Here is a 17668-nt window from a genome sequence, read left to right on the forward strand (position 1 = left end):
TTCTAAACTCTGCTCCTCTGACGGGATTGCACAGCATTATAACGATTTATAAGGCTGTGTGTCCCAGTGAGATCTGAAATCTTCAGAATTATACTGACATAATGCTGTCAGGGGAGCAGAGTTCAGAATGGGACCTCACAACGACACACGCTGCGAGTTTCTCGCACTGAACTCGCCCAAAGCTGGCCATACATGTTAGATATATGTATTCCGAAACTGCTATTTTAGTAGGACAAACCAACCATGGGCTTTCCGATGGCAGATGTTAGGGAAGAAAAGGGGTCATTTTTTAAAATATCAAAGACATTGAAAACCATGGAAAACTGATACACAAATGTATGCAAGACAGCTGGCGGACTTTATTAGATTGTTACATTGCGATTGTTAAGAAAATGTTTCTGAAAAATCTAAAAAAAATAACCTGAATAACTATGCAGATGGGCAATAACCCTGCACACAAACAAACGAGGAGGACAATTAAATGAAAATTGTTCTCGCTGCTCCAGTTTAGTCTGATGGCAGAACATAGAAACGTGTTCCATACACAACACACGCTATTTCCATGATATCATGCCTCCGCCTGAGATTAAGGAATTAATGTCACGTGTCGGAAGCTGCAAGAAGACTTGACCCTAATTCTGCACTTGCTGCTTTGGAGAGAGAAAACAAGCCAAGCTATACTGCCAAACAACAGGGGCTATATTAGGGCAAAGGGGGGAAAAACACAGCGCATTCCATTACATGACGATGGAACAGGCGATTTATCAAATCATTATTTTATATAGATTTTCCCTCAGGAAAGGCAAAGTCTAATGGCGTTTTTTGTACTGTGAAATGTTTGAAAGAAAGATCTTAAGATCGGATGTATGCCCTGATCCATGCACGGAGTTATTCAGGAAAAAAAACTGTAAAATATTATCCTATAACATTTCATGACAGATAACCATATGTACAAAGAAGAGAGGAGGAAAATCACCTTGAATGATTTAAAACTTGTACCATAATTGTCTCAATAAGGCAGAGTTCCGGCATGAAGGAACGGCGTCAGCTACATTAAAGAATTGAAAATATCAGGATTATGTGAACATTTGGTTGGCATTATTCCCAGTGCACAAACCACTATAAAAATAAACTTTTTATAAAAGGATTTAGCCTATCGTAACAAGGGGAAATTTCTCTCTTTATAGAGAAGATTGAGTTGCCCGATTCAAAATGAGATGAAATGTTTAAGCTGCTACTTGCTTATCGCTCGTCCATCTAGCAAGATCCTCCTCGCTGCCCCGTTCTGAAGTCTTAACTTGAAAGACACGTTGGCTTTTTACAGTCATATTTCAAAGGGGAAACAGGCGCAAGGCCTGACTTCTGGGTGTGAAAGGAAACAAATTTTCTCATATGTGATTTTAATAGTAAAGATATTCTTTGATCTCCTTGGTACAAAAAAAATAAAAGGACATAAGGGAAAATCTGGCCTCCGTATACAGGATGTTGAGATAGAATAGGTAATTGAAAACATAATAATGTCACCTTGAAGTTAAGTGGTCACAGAAAGTGCGGATTTCCACATTTACACTGCATAGACTTAAGTGTCGTACCAGGAAAACCAATATACAAAAGCTGGTCGACATGTCTGTGCACACCTGTTGTATATGAACACTAGGAATGTTAGCTGTTTTGTCTCTAACAATCCTCCTGTTATACTATGCATGCTATATGGTCATTGTATGTACAGTATCTCACAAAAGTCAGTCCACCCCTCACAGTTTTGTAAATATTTAATAATATCTTTTCATGGGACATCACTGAAGAGCTGACACTTTGATACAATATAAAGTAGTCAGTGTACGGCTTGTATTACAGTGTAAATTCGGTGTGCCCTCAAAATAACTCAACACACAGCCATTAATATCTAAACCGCTGGCAACAAAAGTGAGTACACCCCTAAGTTAAAATGGCCAAATTATGCCCAATTAGCCATTTTCCCTCCCTGGTGTCATGCGACTCATTAGTGTTACAAGGTCTCAGTTGTGAATGGAGAGCAGGTGTGTTACATTTGGTGTTATCGCTCTCACTCTCTCAACATGGCAGCTCATGGCAAAGAACTCTCTGAGGATCTGAAACAAGAATTGTTGCTCTATATAAAGACGGCCGAGGCTATAAGAAGATCGACAACCCCCTGAAACTGAGCTGCAGCACCGTGGTCAAGACCATATAGCGGTTTAACAAGACAGGTTCCACTGAGAAGAGGCCTCACCATGGTCGACCAAATAAGTTGAGTGCAAGTGCTCAGTGTCATATCCAGAGGTTGTATGATTGCTGCAGAGGTTAAAGGGGTGGTGCGTCAGCTTGTCAGTTCTAAGACCATACGCCGCACACTTCATCAAATTGGTCTGCATGGCTGTCATCCCAGAAGGAAGCCTCTTCTAAAGATGATGCACAATAAAGTCTGCAAACAGTTTGCTGAAGACAAGCAGACTAAGGACATGAATTACTGGAACCATGTCCTGTAGTCTGATGAGACCAAGATAAACTTACTTGGTTCAGATGGTGTCAAGAGTGTGTGGCGGCAACCAGGTGAGGAGTACAAATACAAGTTTTTCTTGCCTACAGCCAAGCACGGTGGTGAGAATGTCATGGTTTGGGGCTGCATGAGTGCTGCCGGCTGTGGGGAGCTACAGTTCATTGAGGGAACCATGGATGCCAACCCGTACTGTGACATACTGAAGCAGAGCATGATCCCCTCCCTTCGGAAACTGGGCCGCAGAACAGTATTCCAACATAACGACCGTAAACACACCTCCAAGACAACCACTGCCATACTAAAGAAACTGAGGGTAAAGGTGCTGGACTGGACAAGCATGTCTCCAGACCTAAACCCTATTGAGCATCTATAGGGCATCCATGAATGGCAGGTGAAGGAGCAGAAGGTCTCTAACATCCACCATCTCTGTGATGTCGTCATGGAGGAGTGGAAGAGGATTCGAGTGGCAACCTGTGAAGCTCTAGTGAACTCCATGTCCAAGAGAAAATAACAGTGCTGGAAAATAACAATGGCCACACAAAATATTTATATTTGGGCACAATGTGGCCATTTTCACTTAGGGGTGTACTCGCTTTTGTTGCCAGTGGTTTAGACATTAATGGCTGTGTGTTGAGTTATTTTGGGGGGCACACCAAATTTACACTGTTATACAAGCCGTACATCGACTACTTTATATTGTATCAAAATGTCAGATCTTCAGTGTTGTCCCATGAAAAGATATAATAAAATATTTACAAAAATGTGAGGGGTGTACTCACTTTTGTGAGATACTGTATATGCACTGTATATAGATAGATAATAGATAGCTTTGAGATACATATGAGATAGATAGACCTACACATACAATGCACAAATCACATGCATGCACATAAAGCATAAATGGGACGTGCCCATGGACTTCAATAGTCAAAGCCTATATAGAAGGAGGTCCTTTTGACTGGTATTTCTTTTATTTAACAGGGTATTCCCATTAGATTTCATTTAAAGTGGTTTCTGGATATTTAATATTGATGATCTATCCTCAGGATAGGTCATCAAAATCAGATCGGCGGGGGTCCGATTCCCCGAACCCACCAAGATCAGCTTTTTGCGGGGGGCTGTGGTGTTCCGGTGAGCACTGCTGCCTCCTCGCAGCTTGCCAAGCACAGTGCAGTCCAATGAATAGCAGCCGTGCTTGATATTGCAGTTCAGCCTCCTTCATGTGAATGGGACTGAGCTGCACCTAGGCCATGTGATCGATGAACGTGACATTAGTGGCTAAGGAAGAGATCAGAGCACCACAGCCTCTTTAAACAGCTGATCGGTGGGAGTACCGAGAGTCGGACTCTCACTGATCTGATGCTGATGACCTACACTGAGGATAATCCAAAGTAGGAAGTTGAGGTAGCATTCCATAGAAGTTGAAAGATATGTGGTTTATTCAAGATAGATCATCAGTAGCAAAATTTCAAAATTTCGTTCATAAGGGTATGTCATAAATGCCTGTTGGCAGTGGTTAATTATAGTTGCTAGGATCCATCCTTAACGTGTCCCCTCAAGTTCAAGAAAAAAAAAAATCACATTAACTGGGGAACAAACAGAACACTTACATTGTGTGCTCCTTTTCATCTTTTTAGCTGCAGTTTCTCTAATTCTCAGCCTGCACCACTTCTCAGACTATCTGGTACACACTGTGCATGTACCTCAAACAACTACCTACTTATCCAGCCCTGCTCTTGGATTGGCCAACAAGGTTCACGTGAGCAATGGTGGCCAATCCAAGGGCATCAGGGAGTGTCTTGGACTACCAAGTGCACAGTATAGGAACAAGCCATCCCACTGAAGTGAATGGGTGGTCTTCTTGTAATTACACCTGTTCACCGTTGCGATGTCGATGGTGAGCAGGTAAACAATAAAGGGAAGGCTGCGCTGACACAGAGCGTGGCCTTCTCTTTAAGCAGCTGATTGACGGGCTGTCAGACACCCGCCTATCAGGAGGATAGATCCAGAGAAGATACAGTCAGCATTCCGAGTATCAGTGATGCGGTGCGCGCGTCCAGGGAGAATCCACACAAACTTGCACAAAGAGGACCGGCACTCGCTATAGTAGTAATTATAGAATATTTTAATGGTCACCGTCCATTAAAATATTCTATAATTACTACTATAGCGAGTGCCGTCCTCTTTGTGCAATATCAGGAGGATAGGTCATCAATAAAATTATCTCGGAAAACCCCTTTAAGGGAGCACAAGCATAAACAACACTCTTAATTTTAAAGGGGAAAGAGTCCTCTTTGAATTGCTAAAAGGGGTGTCTTAAGTACTAGAAATGGAACTCACATATTGCAGGCATTTAAGGCATAAATAAATGAGCAGAATAAGAATATTCCTTTAATTGTATTCAAAAGCATATTTGACAATTTTTTCAATAAAAGAGGATAATGTAAAGTGCATATACTATGCTGTATGCATTTTACTTTTAAAGATTTTTTTTTATTGGAGAAAATCAATCCAACATTATGCAAAATTGTGAATGGGAATTAGCCGCAAGCACGAAAAGATCAATGAGCAACAGTCTGAGTAAGGCAAAAAGTAAAGAAAGAAAACATGAATACATCAAAACACCTAAATAAAACAACTAGTGAGCAGAAAACATGAGTAAATCTGGGCAGGGCGAGTATCTAAAGGGAGGAGAACCCACTGGGTCCTTAAAGAGCAATATAGTGATTTAAATGTGTAGAATGGGAGGACGACAGCCATGGTTGTCACACCCTTAGATAATGATCAACTACATCACCCTGAATTGCCTCAATCTTCTCAAAAACAGCAATTTTATCAAGTCAGTGTTTAACTTTGGGTATTAAAAGGTTTGGAGTTCACCATTAGCCCACTAGTTTAAATGGGGCATAGTTCATGCCAAGGGCTCTGTCCCCTAAAAAACAACCAAAGGTATTTTAAGAAATGAGACACCAAAACATCGGAGATGATAGAACAGATGGATGTCCAAAAAGTGCACACAGTGGGGCATGCCCACCAGATGTGGTACATAGATTCAACTTCATTACAGCCTTTAAAACAAAGCTGCGAGACTCAAGGGTAAATACAGTGGAGATGCTCCGGTACCAAATAGGGTCTATGTAGAACTTTGAGAGATGTCTCCACCAGTGTCACCTGCCAGCTACATATAGCAGTATTAATAGGGAATATAAAAGGAATTTCTCAAATGGGGTATGAGAGACCAAAGAAACCGATTTAGATGTTAGATCACCAATAGGAAATTATCTGTGCGAGTCTGAACTCTTTGGTGTGAGGGCGTATTTAGAACGTAACTCTGTAAGGAAATCATGTCATGTGGTTTCAAGGTTCACCGGGAGAAAACTGAAACCACCATAACCGGAGGGAACGATGGATTAAAAAAAAGGGGAGAATCCCTAGATTGTAGAGAAAACTTGAAATGAACCACTCTACACATCTGGATGGAATAGAATGTGAGGAGTGATCTAGACTTAAATTCTGTTGGTATGGGTCTGTGCTCCAGAACAGTAAAAATTCAAAAACAAACACAATGCAACAGCACTCTGCCAACACAAATAACAAAATATATACAATAGTGGCATACTCACGATAGAAAATATACTAGTTCTAGTGCTATGCTTATTACATAAATGTTAGATTCTTGCCAGATACATTTGTTACATTGTGTTTGATTTTGCTTTTGTGCCTTAAAGAGGATCTTTCACCGATGCAGACTGCAAAGAAGAACAAATCAATGCGTCGGTGCATGTAGCCATTGCTTAAAGAGGACCTTTCACCGATCCTGAACTAAGTTATGGTAGGCGGAGTCTGCCCTTGTTCTGCTCTAGCGCTGGCCAATCGCATCACAGAGCTCACAGCCTGGGAGAAAATAACCTCCCAGGCTGTGAGCTCTGCACTGCGATTGGCCAGCGCTACAGCAGAACAAAGGCAGACTCCGCCTACCATAACTTTGTGACCGGGGATACCGGAGGGCATAGCAGGAGACCGGAGCAGCGCCCAGGGATAATAGTAAGTGCAGTGAGATACCCGGGCGCCGCTCTCCATGTCTGTATTCTTAGCTCACAGTGTCATAATCGGTGAAAGGTCCTCTTTAAGCCATGGCTACATGCACCGACGCATTGATTTGTTCTCAATAACCCCCCTTTTTTTCTTTGCAGTCTGCATTGGAGATGTGGCTGTCTCCAATGATCGTACACTCCTAACTAAACTGTCTGTTCCACAGGCTGATTTTAATTAGCGCAAGTATAACGCTGAAGCCGTCTCTCCCTGTATTCATTGGAGGCCATTTGGCACCAGGAGAGAGAAAATACAGAGTGGGCTCAGCATGTATGTAGAACCTGCATTCCCTGAACATAATGGAGGCCATTGTGGCACCAAAAGAGGTACAATATAGTGTGGGCTCAACATGCATGTGGAACCTGCCAAGAATCTTACATTTATATAATGAGCATAGCGTTAGCACTAGTATATGTTCTATAGTGAGTATGGCACTATTGTATATATTTTGTTATTTGTGTCTGCAGAGTGCTCTTACATTGTGTTTGTTTATGCTTTTGTGCTTTCAGCCACGGTGACATTCACCAGAGTTTTAGCGAATTGCCAGCTTTTGATCCTCTGTAACTTTCAGGTCCTCAACATAACCTAAAAGTCCAACCAAGGGAGTTCTGGAAATTACAATAATATGTAGTTGATCTGGAAGATCAAACACTGAGGTCCATGCTGTACTTAGTCCCCCACATGACCATACCATATGATGAAGGTCTGTACAGGTTCTGTACACAAAGGGCACTGGGCAATGGATCTAACTCCCATCTTATACAACAGTTGGGGAGTTATGCAGAAAGAATACCTGTGATCGGGTTGTGCCACACTAAGAGACAGAGTGGGAGTTTTCTCCAGTATAGATTGCCACTCGGTAGAGGTCAATGGGCCCACATCTACTTCCCACTTCTTTTTCAATCCAGCCAGTGGGTCCCCCAGGGCATTTCTCCACAAGGAACCCATATGCGAAAGTAATAAGTTGACTGCGAGACGTGTATTGAAACCAAAGTTCAGCTTTATTACCTTAAAGGGGTTGTCCGGGTCCAGAGCTGAACCTGGACATATCCATAATTTCACCCAGGCAGCCCCCCCTGACATGAGCAGGATACAGTCAAGCCCCAATGTTATAAGAGGCAGGTCATCCAGGTGTAAAACACTGGAGGACATCCACTCATACACCCCCCATATAGGCGAGTTGTGTGGTTTACTTTCTAAGTATGGATGTGACCCATAGGCTGCTAGCCAGGTAACAGTGTGAATAGCACCTGAGTGAAGTGACCCCCACCCCTTAGTGTGCATTCTGCTGGTATTGTAACCTGCCCTACTATCAGTAATTAGGATCTTTTCCTGCATACATTTCATCCTGTTTTCAGTGATTTGCTAATGTTAGTTCCATAATGTAAAAGGAAAGAAGCCACTTCTACAAACTGTTTAATAATCAATATGGGTATATAGCTAAAGATCTCATTAGAGATGAGCAAATTTTGTTCGCTTCATTTGGTGGTAAAAGCAGAATTGCGTTACGGATTCCATTACCACGGACCATAACGCAATTCTATGACGGAATGTCTTTAGAGGCATTCCGTTATTCATTCCGTCATAATAGAAATCTATGGGCTGCAAAACCGATCCGTCCCGTTCCCGTTATGCAGAGGAGTCCTGTATAGCAGGTTGGTTTGAAAACTGTAGAAAACTTTTTGTGAGACAACCCCCTTTACCTGTTGAGATACTAATGCAGGTTTAAGGGCACGCTGGGAGTTGTAGTTTCACCCCATTTGAAGAGCCAGGATAATTCTAGACTTCTAGAGTAACCTCCAGCATGCCGACATGTAAAGTGAACTGATGAGGAGAGGGGACGCTAACACCGTAATGCCACTAACCTGCCAGAAGTCAAGGCCTGTCCTCCGTGTGAAGCTATCACATTCACTTACGTTTTAACAAATTCCATTCCAAACTTGTTGAAAACACAAGGCCACAGGTCAGATATGGTGGGAGCTTTAAGCGGCAAGTGAGGGGCAACAGGTCAGATGGTGATGCTTATCTGCTGTCTATCATCGTCTCGGGTTCACTATATTATACAATGTAGGAAACATGAAGAGGTGGAAATGGTAGATGGTAATCTCCGCTGGGGAACACTGCCTGGGAGCTGTACTAACGCTCGAGAACATTTCTCAATGCCCTGAACTGCAGTTTCATTCAGAAATGGATAAACGGTGCAGGCAGCACAGAGACATTTTGCATCACAAAACTACCTTTCTTCTACCATGAAATAAGAATAACACATATAAGATGTCAGCTGTGATACAGTGTACAAATGTGCTTCTTATTCTAAAGGGTAAAGCTACAGAAAGTGTTTCGGAAACTGTATAACTGAATTTTCATTATACAACAAATATCCGTTCCTTACAGTTTTTAAGATCTCTGCTTGCAGTCATGCAATGATAGCCGCTGCACTACATTTGTGTTTAGGGCAGGCATATCCTATATAGACTGCAATGAATGATATACCTAAGGGCTCATGTATATGGCCGTAGTTTTGGTCCACATCCGATCCACATTTCTTGCGGATCAGATCCAGACCCGTTCATCTGAATTGGGCTTTAAAAGTCGTAAGTCTGTTCCACGGCCCCGCAAAAAAGATAGAACATGTCTTATTCTTGTCAGTTTTTAGGACAAGGATAAGAGACCTTTGTGAAGGAGTAAGAAAAAGAAAAATGCCGGGGGGGGGCTCTTGGCCGGTATCAGCCAAGTTTTGCAGACCACATAAATGGATACGGTCGTGTGCAGGAGGCCTAGAAGTCTATTAAAATGTGCAAACACCAGGTTCACAAAATGAATCTTGCTTGATCCCACTTAAAGTAGGGTTCGGCTACACAGTGACATTTGTCGCGCCACGTTTTTTGTAATGATAGGCAATGGTGTTGCATTGCGACATGCTGCAACGCAGCAGTTCCAAAAAATCCATCCAAGTAATTTTTTATTTGCGACTCTCATGTCTCCTGCACGCCTTTTCTGCAACAAATGTTGCCGTGTAGCATAACCCTTAATGTACTGTAGTCTCTATCAGAAGAAATATGAGCAGATCATTGAATGGAAGAGTGTAAGTGAAGCAGTATATAGTGGGTGGCAGGGACGGCTATTTTTGTTGACGTTAAGGGGGTTTTCTGGGACTGCCATATTGTTGACCTATACTTTGGATAGGTCAACAGTAAAAGAACGGTACGTCTTCCACTGCAGGAGGCACGGTTCCCCAAACTGTGCAGCGGTAGTTCTTGGTTTCTCCAGCTCTCTCATTTACACGAATGGGACTGAGCTGCAATAATTAGACATTCAGTTATTCATCAGGCTGTGTTTGGAAATATGCAAACAACTGATCAGTCGGGGAGCTCAGAGTTGAACCCATGCCAATCTGACATCAATGACCTATCCTAAGGACAGATCATCAATATTTAAGTTTTGGAAAAGTTTACGTTTTTGGCGATGATGCTGCTCCCAGTCATTTAACTCCTCACAAGACACTGTCAATGATGGTATCTGAGGCAGCTTTACTAGAAGTTTTGTGTTCCCAGGGCTAGGATAACCTCCCCACACCAAGATAAAGGAAGCTGTTTGGTTGCCTCAAGTACGCTAGAGGCTACAAGGCTTACCACAGTGACGTTTCTGTGGAGCCCTGCCTGTGGCAGGGCTCTATAGGTACATAAGAGAATCTCCCAATGACTGCAATGGTAAACCATGCATGGTAAAAAAATCCCCTAGGGGTTACTTAATGTGTGAAAAAAGTTTAAATATAAAAATTCGAATCACCTTCTTTTTACCTAGAAACAAATAAACATTTTTAAAAAATATGGTTATCACTGCATCCCAAATGCCTGAACTATTATTTTTATTTATTAATTTTTTTCCGGCACAGTGAAAGCCGTAACAGGGAAAAAAAAGAAAAAATGCACATAATTGCAATTTTTGGATAACCTTATCCTTCCAAAAAGTGAATAAAAGTGATCAAAAAGTCATACATATGTAACCCAAAAATGCTAGCAAATGAACAACAGTTTGTCCTGAAAAAAAAAAGCTGAAAAATAAACCCTCATACAGCTCTGTAGACAAAAATATAAAAACGAGGATGTCAGAAAACGAGGATGCAAAGAAATTTTTTCAAATGTTTATATTTTTTTAAAGTAGGAAAACAAACTAAAAATATATACTGCCATATAACTTTATTTCTGTAATTGTACTAAACTCCAGAATTAGGTTGTTATGTAATTTTTAGCTCACAGAAAATGTTGCAAAAACAAAATGCAAAAAACCTTGGCTAAACTGCCATTTTTTCCCATTTTCCAATACAAGCTTTGGTAAAATAAACAGTGCCATTAAAAATACTTGTCCCGAAGAAAAAAAAAGCCCTTATTTGGCTATGAGAACAGAAAACTTAAAACAAAATGATGGTTTTTAGAACGCAGGGAAGGGAAAACAAAATAGAGATAAAATTAGGCCGTGTCCCGAAAGGCCACAGATAAGGCAGGTAATGAACTAAAAGATGTATATACAATGCAATGAGTCTGTAACACTGAAGCATTGGAAGCGCTCATCTTTCCCATGGAAACCATCCAGATACAGTGGGTGGAGGTGCCATGCTGTTATACATCAGCCTCTTCCAGCCCTGTAATCGTAGACAGAGCCCGGGATGGAAACAAGTTATTGTATGCTCAAGATGTAACGCTGCAAAGAACGGGATTCAGTCCAGAAAACGTGTAACACCTGCCATGCAATAATATTTCACGATGTACATTACATAATAAGAGACAACGAACGCGCACTTCTCTCCGCTTCTATTATTCTTTAGGAAAATCAATTAGGACTCGGATAATAAGGGTACTTTCACACTATCATTATTCTTTTCCGGCATAGAGTTCCGTCCTAGGGGCTCAATACCGGAAAAGAACTGATCAGTTTTATCCTAATGCATTCTGAATGGAGAGAAATCTTTTCAGGATGCATCAGGATGTCTTCAGTTCAGTCTTTTTGCCATTTCAGGACGGAGAAAATTCCCGCACGGATCCATAGTCTATAATGGGCATTATGGATCAGTGAACACGGACAAAATAGAGCATGGATCCGTGCTAAAACAATGATGTCTGAATGAACACATCAAAATGAATGGGGACGTGTGCTGTCCGTGGAAACACTGACGTGTGAATGAGGCTTTACAATGGATCGGCCCACGGACGTCACCCGATTGTTTTTGCAGACCGCAAAATAAATACAGTGGTGTACATGAGCCCTTAGAGGTTTATGAGATCAGTAAATACAGATAATACAGATAATGACTGTAAAAATAGGAAATAAAATCAGCGTTACCTTCTTCCACAATAGGTCTTGGCACAACAAAGGGAATCTCTTGAATGGGTTCGATATGCTTATGGCCGGTGCTCATTATTTTAATATGGGGCAAGCAGATGACGAGAGTTCCCGGCATGGAAGCCTGACCATGGTACCAACTTCTCACCGTTCCCGGGATGTCGTTTGACACAATGGTACTTGGAGACGGCAGACTGTCATTCGGGAAAAAAACACAGCACGCCTGGATCTCCACCTAAGTAAACAATAAAACAAAGATGACCATTTTTAGAACCAAAGGAAGATGATTTTTATTTTATTTTTTTCCAGATAAATTAAAGGGCTTGTCCTGTAAAAAAAAATAAAAAATTGTCATATACACAGTTACTAAATGGAAGCCATTATTTTTTAATCCTCATATCTTGGTCATAGAGGAGAGCAGCAAAAGAGCATATCTCTCTAAAGAACCTGTTTTGGATTAGGACTCATGCACACGACCATGATCTGCCCTGGAAACGCGGTCAGTGTCGGACACATCTTCCGTGATCAGCTTGAAGGCTTGTCCCACAAAAAAAATTTTTTTTTTCAATATTTTTTAAACCAGCTGCAAAAACCTGGCTGCGAAAACTTCTGTAATTGCATGTAATTAAAATAATAAATTAGTAAAAAAGGTGGTACAGCTACTGAGTTATTCGTTGAAATGTATCTGTATAGCGCCACCTGCTGTTTGCTATTTTTCTAATTTCTCTGTCCTGCTCACTAAGATGGACGCGTGTGCTCGGTTCCAACCTTCAACTGTCTCCAACGGCAGCTTCCCCCTGAGAAAGTGCACACCTCCTGAGTTTCTAGCTTGGAATAAATCGAGCAGAGGAATTGGGGCAATTAATGGGGATATCTAGGGATCCATGTGAGGTACAGGGCTGGTTGTAGGTATGTTAGAAAGAGGTTGTCTAACAAGTAGGGATCATGATTAGCTGAGAGCCTCTTTGATGATACAGATCTAAATCTAGATGGAAATTGGGCTCAACGCTTCACAAAGGTGCTATATACCTGATGCTATCTTAGCAGTACAAACCAGCACTGCAGCCCCTTTAGTCTCAAGTGTCCTGGCAATTAGAGAAACTAAAAATTTAAAATTTTTATATAATTTTTGTTAATGCAGCCTCAGTTTACGTGAGCAGTTATTTCACTCTGATCCAACATCTATGAATTCCAGCACAGTCTTCTAGTTCATCACATTATCAATAGCCAGCTGTCTCCCCCTATACACACACGCATATTGAAGGGACCACATAGAGTACCCATTGAATGTATGTCCGTGGAGCCTGATGATTTCGGTGGGACTGGCCGACCATCTAATGTTTAAGCGGGTTCCAGACTCAAGCCCGAAAACAGATGTGGGGGTAAAGAAAGGTCACACATGTCGAATTTCAACATGCCCTAACTTTTTGTTCTTAATGGAGATAAACCGCCAGCAGAGGAGCCAGACAATGGCTTACCACCCCTCGCTACTGAAATGACATGCATACTCGGCCAAACGTACATGTGTATGGGGAGGTCAGGGGAGGGAGATGATCTGCTGTCAGATACCTCTGGGAGCAAGTTATCTACCCAGGGGACAAAGGATTAGCCATGCAGAAATAAAACAATGTCAAATTCTCCATTTACGCTGATGTAAGATGTCAAGGGACATTCAGGTTATCGCTCTACACATTAGATTATCTGACAAACCTGTCGAAAAGGAAAAGGGGGGGGGGTGCTATACTTAAAGAGTGCCACAATGACAATGACTGACTGCCGTAGTGTCTTGCGGTACGCAAATTGCAGATTTTCAAAACATGGACTATTTTTGTCCACGATTATGGACAAGAATAGGACAAGCCCTTTGTTTTTTTGCAGGGCCGCTGAACAGAACTACGGATGCAGACAGCACACGGTGTGCTGTCCGCATATTTTGAAGCCCCATAGAAATGAACGGGTCCGCACCTGTTCCAGAAAAATTGCAGGACATGTGCTGACTCATTCATACCGTCGCCTGAATGAGCCTTTAGGATGACCATTGTATGTAAAAGGACTGTATTCCTTGGGAGGAAATTTTTCCGTCCTTGCTATAAACACTGGCCACATTCCCAAATCCAATTATGCCAGTTTTATGGAGTGCTTGCATTTAAAAGAAATGTTTTCCTGCGCTTTTCCACTTCTAACATCCACAACATTCTGGTCTGCCACAAACAGCGCTCCACCTTTCTACGCCTGGCATTGTTTAGTCATATATCTCAATTGACATGCATAAGAATAAGCTGTTCGACAAGGTTGAAAAAAAAGTTTACAAAAAAAGGAAACTTTTTGGGCATCCATCTGGCCAACACAGGCTTTAAATGGGTTAGGCCATGATTGATGTAAAAAATGAAAATCAGACAACATACAGGGAGTGCAGAATTATTAGGCAAATGAGTATTTTGACCACATCATCCTCTTTATGCATGTTGTCTTACTCCAAGCTGTATAGGCTCGAAAGCCTACTACCAATTAAGCATATTAGGTGATGTGCATCTCTGTAATGAGAAGGGGTGTGGTCTAATGACATCAACACCCTATATCAGGTGTGCATAATTATTAGGCAACTTCCTTTCCTTTGGCAAAATGGGTCAAAAGAAGGACTTGACAGGCTCAGAAAAGTCAAAAAATAGTGAGATATCTTGCAGAGGGATGCAGCACTCTTAAAATTGCAAAGCTTCTGAAGCGTGATCATCGAACAATCAAGCGTTTCATTCAAAATAGTCAACAGGGTCGCAAGAAGCGTGTGGAAAAACCAAGGCGCAAAATAACTGCCCATGAACTGAGAAAAGTCAAGCGTGCAGCTGCCAAGATGCCACTTGCCACCAGTTTGGCCATATTTCAGAGCTGCAACATCACTGGAGTGCCCAAAAGCACAAGGTGTGCAATACTCAGAGACATGGCCAAGGTAAGAAAGGCTGAAAGACGACCACCACTGAACAAGACACACAAGCTGAAACGTCAAGACTGGGCCAAGAAATATCTCAAGACTGATTTTTCTAAGGTTTTATGGACTGATGAAATGATTCATGGGCCAGATGGATGGGCCCGTGGCTGGATTGGTAAAGGGCAGAGAGCTCCAGTCCGACTCAGACGCCAGCAAGGTGGAGGTGGAGTACTGGTTTGGGCTGGTATCATCAAAGATGAGCTTGTGGGGCCTTTTCGGGTTGAGGATGGAGTCAAGCTCAACTCCCAGTCCTACTGCCAGTTTCTGGAAGACACCTTCTTCAAGCAGTGGTACAGGAAGAAGTCTGCATCCTTCAAGAAAAACATGATTTTCATGCAGGACAATGCTCCATCACACGCGTCCAAGTACTCCACAGCGTGGCTGGCAAGAAAGGGTATAAAAGAAGAAAATCTAATGACATGGCCTCCTTGTTCACCTGATCTGAACCCCATTGAGAACCTGTGGTCCATCATCAAATGTGAGATTTACAAGGAGGGAAAACAGTACACCTCTCTGAACAGTGTCTGGGAGGCTGTGGTTGCTGCTGCACGCAATGTTGATGGTGAACAGATCAAAACACTGACAGAATCCATGGATGGCAGGCTTTTGAGTGTCCTTGCAAAGAAAGGTGGCTATATTGGTCACTGATTTGTTTTTGTTTTGTTTTTGAATGTCAGAAATGTATATTTGTGAATGTTGAGATGTTATATTGGTTTCACTGGTAAAAATAAATAATTGAAATGGGTATATATTTGTTTTTTGTTAAGTTGCCTAATAATTATGCACAGTAATAGTCACCTGCACACACAGATATCCCCCTAAAATAGCTAAAACTAAAAACAAACTAAAAACTACTTCCAAAAATATTCAGCTTTGATAATTAATGAGTTTTTTGGGTTCATTGAGAACATGGTTGTTGTTCAATAATAAAATTAATCCTCAAAAATACAACTTGCCTAATAATTCTGCACTCCCTGTACAGTACATGACAATCTATTTCTAACAAAGCTAGAACCTGCCCTGCACCTCACATGGATCCAGAGATCTACCATTAACTGCTTTACTTACCCTGCTAAATTATCTTCAGCCTAGCAGCTCGGGGGGGCGTGTCCTTTCTGCTGCACTTCTCTCCCTGTAACTTCCACAGCTTCTAACAGAACATATGGCTGGTGGCAGTTGAAGATTACAACTGAGCACGTTCAAACAGTTCAGTGAGGCGGACAAAAAAATAAGGAAAAGAACAAACAGCAGGTGGCGCTATACAGATAGTTTATTGAATGGCTCACTGGCTATACAAAATGTTTAATTACATGCAATAATTGTTGAACTGGGGTTCCTTGGGACCACCAGAGGAAATTATTATTGGGGCTCAACCCATACATCATCAATAAAGTATAACAGGTTTTGATTCAAAGAAATAGACCCTAAAAGCAAATGATTGGTTCCAATGGCAGCTTCAAATAGTTTTCTTCTCCTAGACCTTTGGCACCCACTATTGTATCAGAGGCTGGGCTCACTGGAGGATCCTTTGGTTCTCTGGTGGGCCACTTTGACACTTCATGCAGTATTCAGATCAGGGGCGGACTGGGAACTTAATGTGGCCCTGAAAAAAGTACTAAAATTGGCCCCGTTTTGTAGTTGGGTCCAAATTGACAGAGGACAGAGCCAGCGATACCATATTGTGGCACATTATACCAACCCAACAGAGCCAAATACCACAGTCCATTACAAAATACTGCCAGCAGCACATAATACATCCCCAAAAACTTTCACTGGGCGACCGAGAGGAGGACCCAGGCGGCGCCCTGTGTATCGGCCCACCGGGAAATTTCCCTGTAAGATCTATAGCCAATCCGCTCCCGACTCAGATCAGGTGCTACTTTGAAAAATGTCAAATATGTTTCGTGACAAAACCACTTTAAGACTTATACTTCGATATACTTTTTATGTGTAAAGAACAAATGGACTCCAAACATAGGCCAACTCTTGTGAATACTTTTACCAAGCAGACAAAAGTCAGGAAAAGAGCATAGTGTGTGATCAACACTATCTGCTCAAATAGCAAAAAGACAACACATAAAAAAACCTTAAAATAATGTGTTGTATAAAGAACAAAGGATCGGAGGGAGTAAAGCCAGTGAATAAAGAAAAATATTACTATTTCCTAGTTTCACAAAAAAAACAGATCATTGGAATCAACTCAAATGCTGCATATAAAAAAGATGTTTTAATATGTTTTTTTTTTCATGTTCCTAACCATGAACAGTCGGACATGTCTGCTCTGTAAACCAGATCCAGAAGTAACAGCCATATGCGCGTAATGAAAAATCTATCTACCTTTCCACACGTTCGGCCAAGAAAATATGACTGCTCTTCGGAGTGCTTTGGCACATCAGGTGACAAAATCCTCTTTTGTTTGCAGTTCATTAGCTGTAGATCAGGCTGATCCCGGCTACTGCAATCTACACCTTACCGTACGCTGCTCATGTCCTCAGACCGTAAGTCTATGAGCCTGGAAGATTGATGCAAACCACATAAAATCATGTGATGCCTAAAGAGTAACATGGGTTAACATGGGCAACCTTCCCGGATGTATACTGGTTCACACATGGACGAACTGAGCGTAAAAACCGTTCACATTTACTTCTCTCACGCCGTGCTGTCTACACTATTTAAAGGAAATGTTCCATGGGAAAAATTTAAGCAAAGAGATAATTCCCTGAGAAAGAGAACCA

General features: G+C 41.7%; 1 protein-coding gene across 7 annotated transcripts in view; it reads right to left on the minus strand.

Annotated features, from left to right (window-relative positions):
• The window catches only part of VPS13B (vacuolar protein sorting 13 homolog B), a 988099-nt gene that overhangs the window by 488889 nt on the left and 481542 nt on the right, over positions 1 to 17668 (minus strand). For all 7 annotated transcript variants that reach the window (XM_044295329.1, XM_044295331.1, XM_044295327.1 and 4 more), the window contains one exon: positions 11951 to 12185. In XM_044295329.1, coding sequence (XP_044151264.1) covers positions 11951 to 12185 — 235 coding nt within the window. The remainder of the gene's footprint in view (positions 1 to 11950; positions 12186 to 17668) is intronic.

The sequence above is a fragment of the Bufo gargarizans genome, chromosome 5 (genome assembly GCF_014858855.1).
Source record: "Bufo gargarizans isolate SCDJY-AF-19 chromosome 5, ASM1485885v1, whole genome shotgun sequence".
NCBI lineage: Eukaryota > Metazoa > Chordata > Amphibia > Anura > Bufonidae > Bufo > Bufo gargarizans.